Consider the following 17,350-nt stretch of genomic DNA (forward strand, 5'->3'; position numbering starts at 1 on the left):
GGACTGTTGATATCTGACAATACATAGTGCCACTTCTGTTCTTACAGGTGGAGCCACTTTGGGAGGTGAATTCCTCTCTGTCTTCTTTCAGCCCCAGACTTAAGTATCTTGTGGTTTGAAGTGCTTTTTGCTGAGCTTTGGTAGAAGCTAAACTCCATAATTTTAAAGCATTGTGAAAGTGGTGTGGCGGCAGTTACTATGAAGCTGTAGTTCCAGTTTAATGGTGGGAATAAAAGCTTGGTGTTGTCATATTCTGCCTAACATGGCCAGCCAGCAGTCCCTTCAGTGTTGCTTACTCTGTTCAGCAACACCAAATGGCATAGAGGATTTGGCAGGCTTTCGATTGATAATCCTGGCATCACAACTGCTTACATTGACCTTTCATGAGCTGTATGAATAGTGGCCTGGTTCATAAAAGGACATTGTGCATCAATCTGGTACTGTGTGTGCAGAATATGACCTGCTCTCCATGTCCTCATTCTTTTTATTACAGCAGAGCTGCTGATAATTTCCAAGCTTGTCCCAAATTTACACATAGTACTCTATGCAGTTGTTTACATAAAGGTGTTTTCCTGCAGTTCAGGGACCATTTTCTGGAATAAGAAAAACAAACTGAGAGGAATAGTAGAAATGAAAAAAAGTTTACAAATACTTACTTCAAAACACATAAGGCAGTGCTCCTGGTGACCTGAATATGTGCAAGTGTTGTAATAGAAAATACATGAATTGTATTATTTGCCCTTAAATCCACAAATCAGGTTAATGTAACCCACTAAATTCATTGGCACAGTTTTAAGTATATTGATATGGAACTAAAAATTGCTTACTAAATTTAAAGCTTCTGTTATTTTATGTATAACCACGATAAATTTACAAACACTGGAGAGAAACACCTTTTTAGTATTTTTGTTTTTGTTTTCTATGTATGTCTTGTTGGATATTCAAGTGCTTTGTGTAGATAATGCCTTTATATGTTTATGAAATACATTATGCAGTGGAAGCAAGTGGACATGGACCTTCAGTAAGGATGTTTTTATTGATGTTTGTATTAAGTGGTGAATAAGCACAGTCCATGCAGTGTTTTCATTCTTTAGCTGTGGGTGCTTGGAATTTGGGTACAGATGCATTTGTGTCACAACCCCATAAAGTACCATTGGTTACAGTCCATTAAGAAAGGGCTGGAAAGACGACTTACCTAGCAAAGGCATTGCTGCAGCCTGGCAACTTCAGTTAGTCCTTGGGACCCATGTAAAGTACAGGAGGGACTCTACAGAGTTAGCCTCTGGCCGGCCTCCACATACACATTAGTTAACTGATAGACTGATTGCTTTTCTATTTATTTGTCTGTTTATTCAAGGAAGAAAGGACGGAAGTGTAACTCAGACCTCAGGTGTACTCGATTCATATGACCTTACTGTCTGAATGTTGGCTGTGAAATACAGCTTTTCCTTTCAAAACCAGGCCAAAATCCATCCAGCCTAGGTCAAGAGGAAAACCCTCTGTGATGTTACACAAATGCACATTGGGAATGGTGATCCCCATGGACTCTGAGTGCCCTTCTGCCTCCATAGTGGCTCTGTGAAAATGATCTGCCTTCTCTTCAAAGGGGGGATCGCAGCCGGAAGCAGTGGGAAAGGAAGAGGAGCCAAGCGTAAGCAGCAAGATGGAGGGACAACAGGGACCACCAAAAAGGCCAGAAGGTGTGATTTCCCCCGCTCGCCCCAATTAGTCCCTGGGTCTGCCGTGGGCAGAGTCCCCTGACAGGGAAGTCTCATGTCCTTAGGTTATGTTGGCTTGTTGGGGAGTCCTGAGCCTCTGGGAAGACGAACTTCAAGTGAACTTATTACTATAAAATAGATCCTTGCTCTGGGAATATAGCTCAGTGGTAGAGGGCTTGTTTGACTTGGTGAGGCCCCAGGTTGAATCCCCAGTGTTGAAACAGCAAACAATAACAGTATTTTCTGTTCTGAGCACTAAAATTCCCTTTTGAGATCTGAGGACAAGGAAATAAAGCTTACTAAATGTTAGCTCCTTAACATCCTGCCTCTCCTTTCTCATGTCTGTCTTTCCCTTTGTCCAAAGCTGGGGTGATGAAATCCAGGTCACTTCTGATTTAGACTGGCAACTGAGAGTAAATCTCCTGCCTCCAGGTTTCTGTCCCCTGGTTTATATACTAAATGAAGTACAGAGAGCTGGAAATGTGTATGGCTCAGTTTCTATACTGAATGGGCTGAGCAAGCCTGGAGATGTGTATAGATCAGTTGGTAGAATTCTTCCTAACATATGCAGATCCCTGGGTTTGATCCCCAGAATTGGCTAAACAAGGGATGCTGGCATAGGCCTGTAAGCCTTATACTGGAAGGTAGCAGTAGGAGGGTCAGAGTTTCCAGGTCATCCTTGGATGCATAATGGATTTGGCTCCCAGCACCTACGTAGTGGCCCACAACCACCTGTAATTACATTTCCAGGGGAATCTGATGTCCTCCTGCATCCAGGGACACCAGGCACATGTGTGGTGCATAAATAAATACTCATGTTGGCCAAACGTATACGTAAAGTAAAAACAAGTCTTGAAGAAATGAAATAAATGTGCTAAAAGAAAGCAGGCACATTGGCTCTGTTTCTCCTGTTCCTTACTGTGACTGCTCAGTTTGAACGACAGTACACATGTGAGGATTCCCCAGGAGTAGGGTGTCAGTCCCTACACACTAACTATAGGTAATGTAGCCGAGTCTTTGCAGGGCTCAGGTCATTTATTGAAGTTAAATGCAGCTTTTGTTGTAAAGTTGCGTGTGTTCTACCAGAAACAACAGACCAGAGCTTTTGTACAGGACAGAGCACAGGTAACTGGAGGGGAGGGAGGGCTCCGTGGCTTCATTTTGTCTCTCTCTTTTTTTCAGTGATCCTTTATTTTCTGCTCAGCGTCTCCCTCCTCATGGCTATCCTCTGGAACATCCATTTAACAAAGATGGCTATCGGTATATTCTCGCTGAGCCCGATCCTCATGCCCCCGACCCGGAGAAGCTTGAACTTGACTGCTGGGCGGGAAAACCTATTCCTGGAGACCTTTACAGAGCCTGCTTATATGAACGAGTCTTGTTAGCCCTACATGATCGAGGTGTGTAAGTTTTAATGATCATTTAGAAATTGGGCTGTGCTAGGTGGTGATGGCACACGCCTTTGATCCCAGCACTTGGGAGGCAGAGGCAGGTGGATTTCTGAGTTCGAGGTCAGCTTGGTCTATAGAGTGAGTTCCAGGACAGCCAGGGCTACACAGAGAAACCCTGTCTTGAACCTCCACCACCACCCCCCGCACCCCCCCCCCCAAAAAAAAAAGAAGAAGAAAGAAAGAAATTGTGCTGGGTAGTTTTTTGTTCTGGGAAGAGGGATTCCTCACTGAGAAAATGCCCCCATCAGACTGGCCTGTGGACAATCTGTAAGGCATTTTCTTGGTTGATAATTGAAGTGGGAGGGCTCAGCCCACTGGAGGTGATGCTATCCCTGGTCCTGGGCTATAAAAGAAAGCAACTTGAAACAGCATGGACAGCCAGCCAGGGCTTCTGCTTTAGTTTGTGTGCTGCCTTCCCTTGGTGACGGGCTGTGCTGTGGAAGTGTACTCTGAAGTAAACCCTTCTCCCCAAGCTGCTTTTGGTCATTATGCTTCTCGCAGCAATAGAAGTCGGTGCCAGGACTGTGAAGTCCTGCTGTCCCAGGCCTGATTGTGTTGGGCAAGTGTTCGGAACTTGGGGCTGGAAAAGCCATCAGAGTGCAGAGCTGAAGAGGTTGCTCTGTGGGAGCTTGGGTGGTAAAGCTGAGAGTGTGGACCATGGAGGCTTCAGAGGGAGCCCGAGAACCCCAATAAGACCTGGTATTTGGTATTTTGTATTAAGAATTTGTGGTTTCTGGTCAAGTGGGGCTGAAGAATTGACTGATAAAGAAGAGACCAGCAGCACTGAGGTAAACTCTTCTGGGAAGTATTTCCTTAGGTCCAGCACACACAACTTTGTCCAGAGTGGGCCATGGCTGCTTTTCAAGCTGTCAACCAAGCTTGGTGATGTGTGGGGAGAATCTTCACACTTCCTGGTCTCGGCAGCATTGGAGCTGCAGTAGTGAAGGGGTCACAGAACAGCTGAGGCTCAGCACTGTGGCATCTGGGAGAGGCTATTGATGAAGGTGCTATTCAGTCACAGGGGAAACCTCAGGACTGAGGGTCATAGAAGTACTGTTCCGTAAGGTTGGAGTTCCTGAGATGTGGCCGGGAAGCTGTCAGTGATGATGCAGCTTAGTTGTAGTGAAGGCTGCTGAGTTTGAGGAGTCATGCAGAGAAACCGAGGCTTGGCACCTGTGCCTGTGAGGCTGCTGGAGGAGATGCAGCTCAGCTTCTGTGGATGGTTCAGGATAGTGGAGGTGCCAGGACCATAGGAAAACTGCCCAGGACAGCAGCAGGTGTGCAGTGGAGCCTGCCTGATCCTGAGAGATGCCCTGGGTGCTCTAAGTGACAGAATCAGAGTCCTGCAACTGCCAGGCCCTTTGGAGTCCCAGACATTGGACACTTACACTTGGTACTTGTCACAGCAATAGAAATCTAACTGGGTTACCCAAAATTCCTTTGTAATAACCTGTTCTCAAGAGCTTGTCTTCTCCCACAAGACCTGCATTAAACTTCGTTCAGGGTAATGTCCCATGACTAATTAGTCTCACCAAGTACAACTGTAAAATTTGCACCATCTCAGTACAACCACACAGAAACTGAGCTTGCCACGCATAAACTCTGTGGGAGAGAAGCTCAACCACAGCAAGTATGCTCACATAGTGGGGTGGGTCTCCGTGTCTCCAGAGTGCCTCGTAGCAAAGATGAGGACGTTTCTAACAGTGGAAAACAACGAAAACAGGAGCATTTGACTGACTAGATAACTGTGGATAATTATCTGTAGTATATTTACTTGCCTGTTAATACCCATTTAAGATAATTTCAGAAAGTACAGTATTGTTGGCCAGGAATTCTTATAGTGCCAGAATGTAAGAAAGTATTTTGTTTGTTTTTAGTGGGGTGAGGGTTGTAGCTCAGTAGTATAGAACTTACAGAATGTACATGAGGCCTTGAGTTCATTCCCCAGCACCAGTCGGGGGCTTGTCAGTAAGATACAGCTACTGTGAGGAGCCAGTAGATCATAGCATTGGTTAGCAGCCGTTGGTTGTTTCCCCCTGCTTCCCTCTGTGTGATATTCAACAAGGTTCATTTCCTGATGGGTTCTACTGTTTTGCGTCCTCCCATCTGTGTGTGTGTGTGTGCCATGGGTACATGTGGAGGTGAGAGGATGTTGTGGAATCAGTCTTCTGCTGTACTTGAGTAGGCTCCAGGGATGGAATGCAGGCCAGCAGGCTTGTGCAGCAAGTACCTTTTCCCTCACTGAACCATCGCATTGACCTAATTACTATAAGTTTTGATAAAAATTTGTACTTAGTGTCACTGCTTCTTCATGGCTACATCCCATTCTCATTCTCTTAATTTTTTCCACCCATTCCCTCCTTGCTAGTTTTTTTCTCTTTCTTTTCCTGTTTTATCGTCTTTCCTCTTTTTTTTTTTGGAGTGTGGGGGTTGGGGAGGGGAGGGTCTCACTATCTAATGTAGGCTGACTTCAAACTCACAACAGTAATCCGACTTCAGTTTTCCAAGTGCTGGGCTTGCCTACAGATGCGCTCCGTCACGCCTGGATACTGGATTTGTCTTCACAGATTCATGTATTCTGTTTCTTTTATACAGAAAGGACAGCATCTTGTAATCTTTGCATTTTGCTCTGTATACTGGTTCATACCAGTTGAAACACTAGTACTCTTTTGTTGTTTTGGGTTTTTTTGTTTTTCAGAACAGGGTTTTTCTGTGTAGCCCCAGCTATCCTGGAACTCATGGACCAGGCTGGCTTCAAACTCAAGAGATTCTCTTGGCCCCTGCGTACTCAGTGCTAGGATTAAATCCCACCACCTACAATTCTTATTTTAAGTTGGGTGTGTAGGTATACCTGTGAGAATATGCCACAAGTGTGTAGATGTTCACCGAGGTCAGAAGATGACTTCGGATCCCCTGAAGCTGGAGTTAGAGCAGTTATGAACTGCCTGAAGTAGGTGTTGGGAATTAAACTCACAGCCTTTGGAAGAATGCTCTTAACTACTGAGCCATTTCTTCTGCTTTGGTTTTCCTTTTTATTAGCTTCACCAAGTACTCCAAAATAATCCTAGAGCAATCGATTTGAGAAAGCTGCCACTTGTATGGCAGCTGGTTGTCATCCTCTCTGAAGTTGGTTGTTCACTTCAGCCTGATTGGTTGCTTTAAGCCCAGGAACCTTGCGTGTGCTCATCATACAGCCAGACACTGAGTCTTCAACACTGCCCGTTACTTAAGCGGGGCATGGTGGCACGGACATAGCATTCCAGCTCTCTGAATGCTGAGTCAGGAGTATTGCCACAAGCCTGAGGCCGGCCACATGATGCATACCAGGCTCTCCCAGAACTATGTTGCAAGATGCTCTCTAAAACAAAGCAATGTCACTCAGTCCCTCCCACACTCAAGGGGAGTGGATTGAGCTGTCTGTGGAAAGAGTTGGTTATCCTTTAAAGATCTTATATCTTTATAGAACCAGTCTATAGTCAGGAAATGGGATCTCCCGGCTGCCCGGCCCCAGCTCCTCCCTAGTGCTCCCATTGGATCCTCACAGCCTCCCTAAGGAGCTATGTCTGGTTTTGACTGTGTCGTTTAGACAGTAGCGTCCGCAGAAACTGATGGAAGGGACTCAACCACGCTGCTATAAACAATTGGCTTCATAATTGTTGCCTTTTGTCTTTTCTTTGTTATAATCGGTTTGTTTTTTTAATTTGTTTTGTGACAGCGTCTCACTATATCACTGGCTGTCCAGGACCTTCCAGAGATCCACTTGCCTCTGCCTCCAGAGTGTTGAGATCAAAGCTGTGCCCCCTATGCCAGCTCTTTTGAGGGCCCTTTGTGTATGTAGTACAAGGGACTCTGGTCTCTAAGTCCCTCAAATAACAACCATTGACCTTCAACTCTCTCCCCCTCCAGCTCCTCAGTTAAAGATCTCTGATGACCGGCTGACCGTGGTCGGAGAGAAGGGCTACTCCATGGTCCGGGCCTCTCATGGAGTACGCAAAGGGGCCTGGTACTTTGAAATCACTGTGGATGAGATGCCACCAGACACTGCTGCCAGGCTGGGCTGGTCCCAGCCCTTAGGTGAGCTGGGAGAGCTGTGTGGGCCTCACAGCAGGGGTAATGGGCTTGAGGTTTACCAGAGCATAGTCTTAAAAATTAAATTCCTGAAGTTGAAGCCAGTTTGGTATTCTTAAGAATACTGTGAGAGAGTGGGGAGGGTATGGGGGACTTTGGGATAGCATTGGAAATGTAATTGAGGAAAATACCTAATAAAAAATATTAAAAAAAAAAAAAGAATACTGTGAGAGATAGTTTGTAAGTAGCTTGCAAAATTGACCAAAAATATGTACAAAGAAAAGTAGAACTTTTTTTCTTTAACAAACCAGTTAAACTTCCAGCCCTCTGATTTTCACATCTCTTCATTGGGACAGGAAACCTCCAAGCTCCCTTAGGCTATGATAAGTTCAGCTATTCTTGGCGGAGCAAGAAGGGCACCAAGTTTCACCAGTCCATTGGCAAGCACTACTCGTCCGGCTACGGGCAAGGGGATGTCCTAGGGTTCTATATCAACCTCCCTGAAGATACAGAGACCGCCAAGTCACTGCCCGACACCTACAAAGATAAGGTAAGGGTGGCCACCGGCAGCCACTGTAGCCGCAGGCAGTGCCCAAGGTGTTGCTTGTCTTCTGTGTGGTGACCCTGCTGTGTGTGCTTTCCCTATCTTTTGATCTGAACATTTTCAGGCATAGCAACAAAATTAAAAGATTTTAAGGTTTTGTTCCTGAGTAGTCACCTAAATTCTACCATTAACATGTTATCAATTCATTCTTTTTTTAATATGTACTAGAGGGGCATTACATTCTTGTAATCTGTCCCAAAAAGTATTTTAGGAAATGTATCATTAGCCATTGTTCAACTTTGTTTGCGTGCGTGCGTGCGTGCGTGCGTGCGTGTGTGTGTGTGTGTGAATTTTTAAACGAAAAGATTTAAAGATATAATTTTAAGATTTGTCAGGTACAGAATTTTCCTCCACATTCAAAAAAAAAATTAGTGTTAGAATAATCCTGGGGCCTCCTGCATGCATGACTGGCACCCCGCACTGAGCCCCCCCCCCCTTACCTCTTTCCCTTTCTTTTTTTTTTCTTTTATGGTTGTTTTTACTCCTGTTAATTTGTTTTTATGTATAAGTGTTTTGTGTGCAGATAAACACACACACACACACACACACACACACACACACACACTCACCCTGTGTATGTCTGGTGCCCACTGTCATGCAAATACTGTGAATTAGATTGAGTCCTCTGCAAGGGGAACAGTTGTTCTTAACTGCTGAGCTATTTTAGGTGGTGGTGCAGGCCTTTAATCTCAGCAGTTAGGAAGCAGAGGCAGGCAGATCTCTGAGTTCTAGGTCAGCTTAGTCTATAGATCAAGTTCCAGGACAGCTAGGGCTTCACAGAGAAACCATGACTCAAAAACCAAAATAAAACAAAAAAAGATTAAAATTACTAATTTATCTTTTATGAGTGTTTTGCCTGCTTGTATGTATGTGGGCACCTGATGTCTAGAATCTAGAACAGGGGATCCCTAGAGCTGGACTTTTGGATCGTTGTGAGCCACCATGTTGGTGCCAGGTTCTCTGGAAGAACAGCCAGTACTGAGTTCTTTCTAGCCCCTCTATCCAGTTTTGTTTTGTTAAGGCTTATTTTATTTTTATTGTCAATTATTTAAAAATTTATTTATTTATGGATATTGGTGCTTTTGTCTGCATGTACATCTGCATACCAGAAGAGGGCATTGAATCCCATTATAGACAGTTGTGAGTTACCATGTGAATGCTATGCTAGGAATTGAACTTAAGACCTGGAAGAACAGTCAGTGCTTTTAACCACTGAGCCATCTCTCCAGCCAGCACCAACTCTCTATTCAGTTTAATGGTATCTTTTTTTTTTTTTTTTTTTTTTTTTTTGGTTTTTTGAGACAGGGTTTCTCTGTATATGAATAGCCTTGGCTGTCCTAGAACTCACTTTGTAGACCAGGCTGGCCTCGACCTCAGAAATCTGCCTGCCTCTGCCTTTCGAGTGCTGGGATTAAAGGCGTGCGCCACCCCGCCCGGCTCTAATGGTATCTTTTTAAAAGATGATTTTTTTCTTTTTATTTTTTTATTTTTTTTTCTTTTTTTTTTTTTTTAAAGATTTATTTATTTATTATATGTAAGTACACTGTAGCTGTCTTCAGACACTCCAGAAGAGGGCGCCAGATCTCGTTACGGATGGTTGTGAGCCACCATGTGGTTGCTGGGATTTGAACTCTGGACCTTCGGAAGAGCAGTCGGGTGCTCTTACCCACTGAGCCATCTCACCAGCCCCGATGATTTTTTTTAAAAAATTGTTTTTAGCTGGGCATGGTGGCATATATGCCTTTAATCCCAGCACTCAAGAGGCAGAGGCAGGTGGATCCTGTGAGTTTGAGGCCAACCTGGTCTACAAAGGGAGTTTCAGGATAGCTAGGACTGTTACACAGAGAAACTCCATCTCAAGAAAACAAAACAAATTATTTTTAATGATGTGTATGTATAGGGGTGTGTACACCTGAGTGTGCTGCCCACAGAGGTCAGAGGGATTAGAGTGACGTTACTGGAGTTGGAGTTAGAGGTGGCTAAGCCACCTCACATGGCTAGGAGCCACACTCGGGTCCTCTGCACAAAGTACCTGCTGCAAGCCGGAGCCTTCTGTCCAGCCCTGATGCCATCTTCTTTGTTTTGTTTTGAGTGTTCTGTTACATTTATTTCTGTGACCTAATAAATTTGGGGTACCCACGAGTCCTGAACATCTCCTTCCATGTTTGCCTTTGTCCTTGTGTTAGGTCACTGATGACTTTGAACTAAAGGATAGTGCAGACGTTGACCTTATTTTTTTCTTAGAAATATCAGATTATTCCAACATGATATTATTAATTTCTTGTGTCCTCCACTGGATTTCTTTGTTGTATTTAGTGAAAATCAAAGAATCATATCAATGACTCTTCCAGTGATTCCAAAAATGTCACAGAATAAGAAGTTTTAGTGGGCTGGAGGGATGGCTCAGTGGCTAAGAGCACTTACTGCTCTTCCAGGGGACCCAGGTTCAATTCCCAGCACCCACATGGCAGCTCACAACTGTCTAACTCCAGGATGTGACAACGTCACACATGCAGACAGACATACAGCAAAACACCAAACACCAGTGCACATTAAAAGAGAAAAAGGTGCCGGGCGGTGGTGGCGCACACCTTTAATCCCAACACTTGGGAGGCAGAGGCAGGTGGATTTCTGAGGTCGAGGCCAGCCTGGTCTACACAGTGAATTCCCCGACAGCCAGGGCTACACAGAGAAAACCCTGTCTCGAAAAACAAACAAACAAACAAACAGACATGTTTAACAAACATGGACAGCTAGTCTCTTTTAAGAAGCACTTAGCAGCCAGGCATAGTGGCTCTTGCCTTTAATTCCACTTGACAGAGGCAGGCAGATGTCTGTTAAGATTGTGGCCAGCCTGGTCTACAAGGTGAGTTTGTGGCCAGCCAGAGCTACATAGTGAGACCCTGAATGAGGGGAGGGGCAGTGACAGCTTCAGAACTGAAAACTGAAAAACTCTGGGAGAGACTTCATGGCCAAGGCACTGTGTATATGAATCTGACTTTATTTTCTCCATGATAATTTAGGTGATTCTTTAATGTGTCATTTTCTTTTTTCTTACTGCACTTTCAAGGCTTTGATAAAGTTCAAGAGTTATTTGTATTTTGAAGAAAAAGACTTTGTGGACAAAGCAGAGAAGAGCCTAAAACAGACTCCCCATAGTGAGGTGAGTCATGTCATAAACATGTCAGAGTGTAAGGCTTTGAAGATTGAGACTCCTTGAGGATAAAAGTGAGGCAGCTGAGGCTCAAGGAGACTGAGGGTCGCCTGGCTAGCTGCCTGCAGCTAAGAAGTGAGTCACTTCTGCCTGTTCTCTGCTGCATGGCTGTAAAGAAAGGGCTACAAAGTCAGTGACCTGATAAGGAGCTGTGTAGGAGACTGAAGAAGGCAGTGAGAGAGACTGGAACTAGGAGATTGTGCTGTGTCACTTGGAGATACCTGGGGCTGCATGGCTCACTCACTGTTCTAGAACTTTCCTCGCTGTCCCTTCCCAGGAGTCAGTCCTGCAGCCCAAGGTCACAGCGAAATCAAGAAGGGCCTCTGGCACACTGAGTCAAGCTCAGGGTCAAAGGTCAGAAAGGAAAGGGGAGTGAGGAGAAGTAAGAGATGAAGAGCCGCAGGGGTCAGCAGAGGGGTGACACAAAGACAAAGTTCTGAGTGATTGGGGGTGGGGGATTAAAATCCAGATAAAAGTTGAAACAGGCATAAAAAAGGTCATGCCAGAAAGAAGACTTTGGTTCTTCTTACAAATACAGAATGGCTATGCCGGGGCCTGGCAAACACAGAAGTGGATGCTCACAGTCAGCTATTGGATGGATCACAGGGCCCCCAATGGAGGAGCTAGAGAAAGTACCCAAGGAGCTGAAGGGATCTGCAACCCTATAGGTGGAACAACAATATGAACTAACCAATTACCCCCGCCCCCAGCTCGTGTCTCTAGTTGCATATGAATCAGAAGATGGCCTAGTCGGCCATTAGTGGAAAGAGAGGCCCATTGGTCGTGCAAACTTTATATGCCTCAGTACAGGAGAACGCCAGGGCCAAGAAGTGGGAGTGGGTGGGTAGGGGAGTGGGTGGGGGAGCGTGTGGGGGACTTTTGGGATAGCATGGGGAATGTAAATGAAATAAATACCCAATAAAAAAAGGGGAAAAAACAAAACAAACAAAAAAAAACAACAAAAAACCCCCAAATACAGAATGGTAAAGCTGGCAATGTGGCACAGGCCACAGGTAAGCACAGTGCTGAGGCGGTGTGAGCAGAGTGAGCTGGAGGCAGCCTAGGCTGTGAGCCTCTGTCCCACTCCATCCTCCACGTAAAGAACAGTGAGTAATGCAACTCACAGCTATTCGCTATATGCAGCATAGAAATCCAAAATCAGCCCAAAGTCAACTGAAATAATACATGCTTATATTCATCTTCCTTGAAAATGCCTAAAGTGGCAAATATAAGATGTATTTTTAGAATAAGTACATTAACATTATTGTCATTCTGGTAGCAGTAGCAGTATTAAGTGTTCTGCAATTGAGTTTGTTTTTTAAATCTTTGTGAAATTCTAAAATAAAACCTTGATCTTCATTTCAGATAATATTTTATAAAAATGGTGTCAATCAGGGTGTGGCTTACAGAGATATTTTTGAAGGAGTTTACTTCCCAGCCATCTCACTGTACAAGAGCTGCACGGTATGTACTCTCTATTTGGAAGTGTGGGGGTGGGTTGTTATGAAAGCCTTTGATATGAAAGTGATTTCTAGGAAGAAATGAGAGCATGCTCTGGGAGGCTGGTGTCTCAGCATGTGCATGAGTGAGATCAGGGGTGAGCATGCTCTGTGCTTTGCGGGTCTTGTTGTTTGACAGGAAAGGTACAGAGCATATCCATTCGTGGATCAGTGCGGGCATGTGTTGGTAACTTGCGATTGGTGACTGTTGCTTATACTTACAAAAACCAAAAATACACACACACACAGATGAGGGCGTGGAGGAGGCGGGGAGAGAGGAGAGAGGGTTACCTGGCGTGATGGTGCATGCCTTTGATCGTAGCATTTGGGAGGCAGAGGCTGGCTGATCTGAGTTTAAGGTCAGCTTGGTCTAAACAGTGAATTCTAGGACAGCCAGACCTGTCTCAAAAATTAAACAAATAAATAAACAAATAGATATCCTACCCTTACTACTTGCTTAAAAAGGGAAGATTAGCTCATGGAGAGTTCTATGTATTTGCTCATTACCTTCTATTGAACAAAGTAAGATGAGGTTCCAAGCAGGAATCAGTGAGAAGTCTGCTGTCCCTGATGCTTGATAGACACCAGGATGTTGGCACGCCTCCTTTGTCCCAGCTAGACCCTGAGTGTGACAGAGATGCTGTTCTTCTGAAACAGTGTATGCTATGTAGTCAGGTGACCTCAATCTCAGGATCCTCCTGCCTCAGCCTCTCCGGGGCATGTGCTACAATTCTACTAGTGTACTTTTCCTTTCAATATCCCCTGCCAAGTCAACTTTGTTCTTTTTCAATTTTTTTTCTGTGTCTGCTTGTATTGAACTTGTCCCAGGTTTCCATTAACTTTGGACCATCCTTCAAATACCCTCCAAAGGATCTCACGTACCACCCTGTGAGTACCATTAGGACACCTGCATTCATCCTTCATCCTTCTGTTTCTTGCTCAGACTTCTGTAGTCACCCATTCTGTTTTTATTGCTCCTGCAGATGAGTGACATGGGCTGGGGCGCTGTGGTAGAACACACACTGGCTGATGTTTTGTATCACGTGGAGACAGAAGTGGACGGAAGGCGTAGTCCACCCTGGGAACCCTAACCAGTCCTTGCTTCTGGTGACACTGTAAAATAATCCTGGGGGTTTTGGTTTTGTTTCTATAAAGTGTCAAATGTTTTCCCAGAGATGCTGCAGTACACTTTGATCGAGGTACAAGGCTGGGTGGGACTGCAGCAGTGCCTGCTCTTTAGCATCCCTGCCCCACACAACTACTTACTCTGAGTGCCATAAATCAGCCGCTCCCTGTAAGGCTGCTGCTGTGCCCAGACCTGCCAGGGAGGACCTGTTACTTTCCTGTGTGTTCCAAAGAGCGAGTAATCATGTCCAGACAGCTTGCTTGAGGATGCTGGATCCCCTGATTTCTGGGGAGGCAAGCTTGTTTCTGAGTGGCTGAAATCAATGGCAGTCTGTTCCAGAGCAGTCTAAAGGCGGTCTTTTTGGTGTGGAGTTTGGGGATCTGGGAAGCTAGTGGGTTCTATAAACTATAATTGTGAAAGGAATATGCCTACAGGGTTATATTAAAGGTTATAAAAGCTAGATCTTTCCTCCAATAAAACTTGTTTTCAAGCTTGTGTGGTACTTGGCTTCACTGGAAGTTGAGTTCCTGTTGACCCTATTAGCACCGTAAGCAGTGTGACGGGGGACAGCACTGGCAGGGTGGGACAGGCGCTTTTATTGCTGTCCTTCTGCCCAGGTCACCAGGCGCTTTCACTGCTCTGTGTACAGTGGACCCTCAGGGAGAGCAAGGCTAGCAGGCCTCCAGTCCGTCTTGGAACCTGGTGCTGATGTGTGCGGCTTGTCCTCTTGCCTGCCTTTCTAGTAGCCAGCCAGGGGTATGGGTCAAAGAATGGTGAGGAGCCAGCCTTTAGGAGGATGCCTTAATGACCTCCGATTTTAAATGCATAAGTCTGTGGCAAATGCAAAATCCTACACTGACCTAAAGATGTCCCTGTGTCGCCTTTTTTGTTTGTTTGTTTGTTTTGTTTTGTTTTAACTTGAGTACTGTGATATAAAGTGACTAACCAGGAGCTAGGAGGATGCAGAGTTATAGTCGAAGTATTTTGTTTTTAAGACATTTCCCAAGCTGGGCGTGGTGGTGCATGCCATTAATCCCAGCACTCAGGAGGCAGAGGCAGGCGGATTTCTGAGTTCGAGGCCAGCCTGGTCTACAAAGTGAGTTCCAGGACAGCCAGGGCTATACAGAGAAACCCTGTCTCGAAAAAAACAACAACAACAAAAAAAATTCCCAGGCTGGGGAGATGGCAACCATCCGTAACAAGATCTGATGCCCTCTTCTGGAGTATCTGAGGACAGCTACAGTGTACTTACATATAATAAATAAATCTTAAAAAAAAGAAAGAAATTTCCCAAGGTTCGAGTGACTATTAACACAAATGGCAACTTTACTATACTTGTCTGCTGCTGAATCCCCCAAACTTCTTTCATACATTGAATATCTTTTTTTTTGCCTTTTTGAGGCAAGGTCTGTCTATATAGCTTGACTGGCTTCAAACTGACAGAAATCTGTCTTGCTATGCCTTCTTTGGGGTGTCTACATTACTTAAAGCTGGGGTCACAGCCTACCAGCGGCTGGATACCCACTAATGCAAGTACTAGTCCAAGATAGAACAAGCCAGCTTACTGAGCTCATCAGCGTTTGAAGGACTCTGGAGAAAATGAAGTACGGGTGGGTGTTGGCACATAGCCATGTCCAGGTCTCATCTGCCTGTGTACCTACGTGTTTGTGTACCTGGATTTCCTGCATTAGAAGTTCTCAAGGTGCTTGACGGTACTTAGCAGTGTCTGAAAAAATTCGCCAGATGCCTGCAGGCCCCACCATTAATCCCAGCACTTGAGAGGCAGAGGCAGGAGGGTTGATATAAGTTCCAGGCCAGTTTGGACTACAGAATGAGTGAGACCCTGTCTCAAAAGAACAATTGAAGTGAAACAAGAAAAAAAAAACAACAACAAAAAAACGTGTGTACAGTTGTAAACTTGAATGTGTTAATAAGGTTCCTTTGAAAGATTAAAAAAGTACTATAAAATAGGTATCAGAATGCCAGTGACAACTGCTTTTATTAAAATGTAAGATTAAACAAATGGGTCAAACATCCCAGACGGCAGAGATAGAGTTACAGTGTGTACAGGAGCAAACGCTAGTCCAATCAAAGCCACAGTGTTTGCTGAAGGTGCTTCTCCACTGGCAGCCTGTTGTCTCGAGGCCGGCACACGTGGGTCTTTCAGCAAGTGGCTGCTCTCTTAGCTGATTCCCGGGATGGTTCTATCAGAAACACTACAGCTGCCCTCCCTCACCTCAAAGCACCGAGGTGAGCAATAAATATCAGTGAAGGCTTAAGACGTCAATAAATAAGTACATGTTCCACATTGTTCTGTTCATAAATAAGCTTAGCTCTTTGCAAATGATGGGGGTCACTCACACGATAAGGGACAGAAAAGTGGGCGCTTGCTGCCTACCCTGACAACCCAGGACCCAAGACCAGGGTGGGGGTCGAAGGCACACTCCTGAAGTTGCCCTCTGACATCCACGTGTCTGCTGGGGCCCGTGCACACTCACACAGACATTACTACTACTTTTTCTTTTTTTGAAAGATGCTTAGAATGAAAAGCTTTTGGTTGTTACAATTGTTCATCCTTAACACATTCGGAAAGGAATTCCAATATATACCAGTATTTATGTGTGTAAGGTACTTAGTGTGGATAAGCAGCCATAAGGACCTCTCTGTTTTTCATTTCTCCTTCCATCTCTGTGGCTTCTGATGTCATCAGTCTTGGTGGCAAGCACGTACACATTTTGCTGGTCACACTTATATTTTTGTCATTTTTATTATTTTATGTTTTTGAGACAGCGTTTCTCTATGTAACAGCCCTGACTTTCCTGGAACTTACTCTGTAAACCAGGCTGACTTCAAACTCAAGAGATCCACCTGCTTCTGCTGGGATTAAAGTCATGTGCCACCGTCACCTGGCTCTCAATTTATACCTTTAAAGTGTAATATCTCCAAATCCCGGAATAGGAATGTTCTAGCTCTACTGACTTGTAGCTATTTGTCTTCCTAGAAGGTAACATAACATTTTAACCTTTTCAAATAAGGAAGTTGCTAGCTCTGAGCCAGGCTGGCATCTACTCTGTCTATAAACAATAGAGCAGTCACTTTACCTTAACATTATTGGTCGTATTATTTAATCAGTATAGGTAAATGAAAATCCTGTCATCATCTTCCTGCCAGAATGCTGTAAATCTTAACTATCAACTCGGAAGAATTTATTCCTGCTTGTTGTGAGATGGTCTCACTGGGGTCCTAGCTGGCCTGGAACTTGGAGCGATTCACTGGTGTCACCATTTGCAGTGTTGAGATTAAAGCTGTTGAGCCACCGCATCCGACAAGGGTTGTGTTAATGAGTGTTCAGCCTACATACCTGTATGTCTATGTACCACTGCACACCTGGTGCCCATGGCGGCCACAAGAGGACATCAGGTTCCCTGGGACTAGAATTAGAGTTGTGAGCTGCTGTGTGGACGCTGGGGATTGGCCCTGGATTCCTTGGTAGAGCAGCTTGTGCTCCCAACAGGTCAGCCATCTTTTCAATCCCTGGGTTTTGTGGTTTTGAGACAGAGTCTCATTATGTAGCTCTGGCTATCCTTCTGTGTAGACCAGGTTGGCCTCAGTATTAGAAAAAATCCACCTGCCTCTGCCCTCTTGAGTGCTGGGATTAAAGGCATGTGCC

At 44.8% G+C, this 17,350-nt stretch overlaps 1 protein-coding gene across 3 annotated transcripts in view; it reads left to right on the forward strand.

Annotated features, from left to right (window-relative positions):
* Ash2l (ASH2 like, histone lysine methyltransferase complex subunit) overlaps positions 1 to 14,175 on the forward strand; it is a 32,873-nt gene extending 18,698 nt beyond the window's left edge. For all 3 annotated transcript variants that reach the window (XM_029480806.2, XM_029480804.2, XM_029480805.2), the window contains exons 9-17: positions 48 to 65; positions 1,607 to 1,700; positions 2,901 to 3,118; positions 7,076 to 7,243; positions 7,594 to 7,787; positions 10,912 to 11,004; positions 12,421 to 12,519; positions 13,383 to 13,442; positions 13,538 to 14,175. In XM_029480806.2, coding sequence (XP_029336666.1) covers positions 48 to 65; positions 1,607 to 1,700; positions 2,901 to 3,118; positions 7,076 to 7,243; positions 7,594 to 7,787; positions 10,912 to 11,004; positions 12,421 to 12,519; positions 13,383 to 13,442; positions 13,538 to 13,645 — 1,052 coding nt within the window. In that variant the 3' untranslated portion in view covers positions 13,646 to 14,175. The remainder of the gene's footprint in view (positions 1 to 47; positions 66 to 1,606; positions 1,701 to 2,900; positions 3,119 to 7,075; positions 7,244 to 7,593; positions 7,788 to 10,911; positions 11,005 to 12,420; positions 12,520 to 13,382; positions 13,443 to 13,537) is intronic.
* The last annotated feature ends 3,175 nt before the right edge of the window (positions 14,176 to 17,350 follow it).

The sequence above is a fragment of the Mus caroli genome, unplaced genomic scaffold, assembly GCF_978045245.1.
Source record: "Mus caroli unplaced genomic scaffold, Mus_caroli_1 scaffold_10, whole genome shotgun sequence".
NCBI classification, from domain to species: domain Eukaryota; kingdom Metazoa; phylum Chordata; class Mammalia; order Rodentia; family Muridae; genus Mus; species Mus caroli.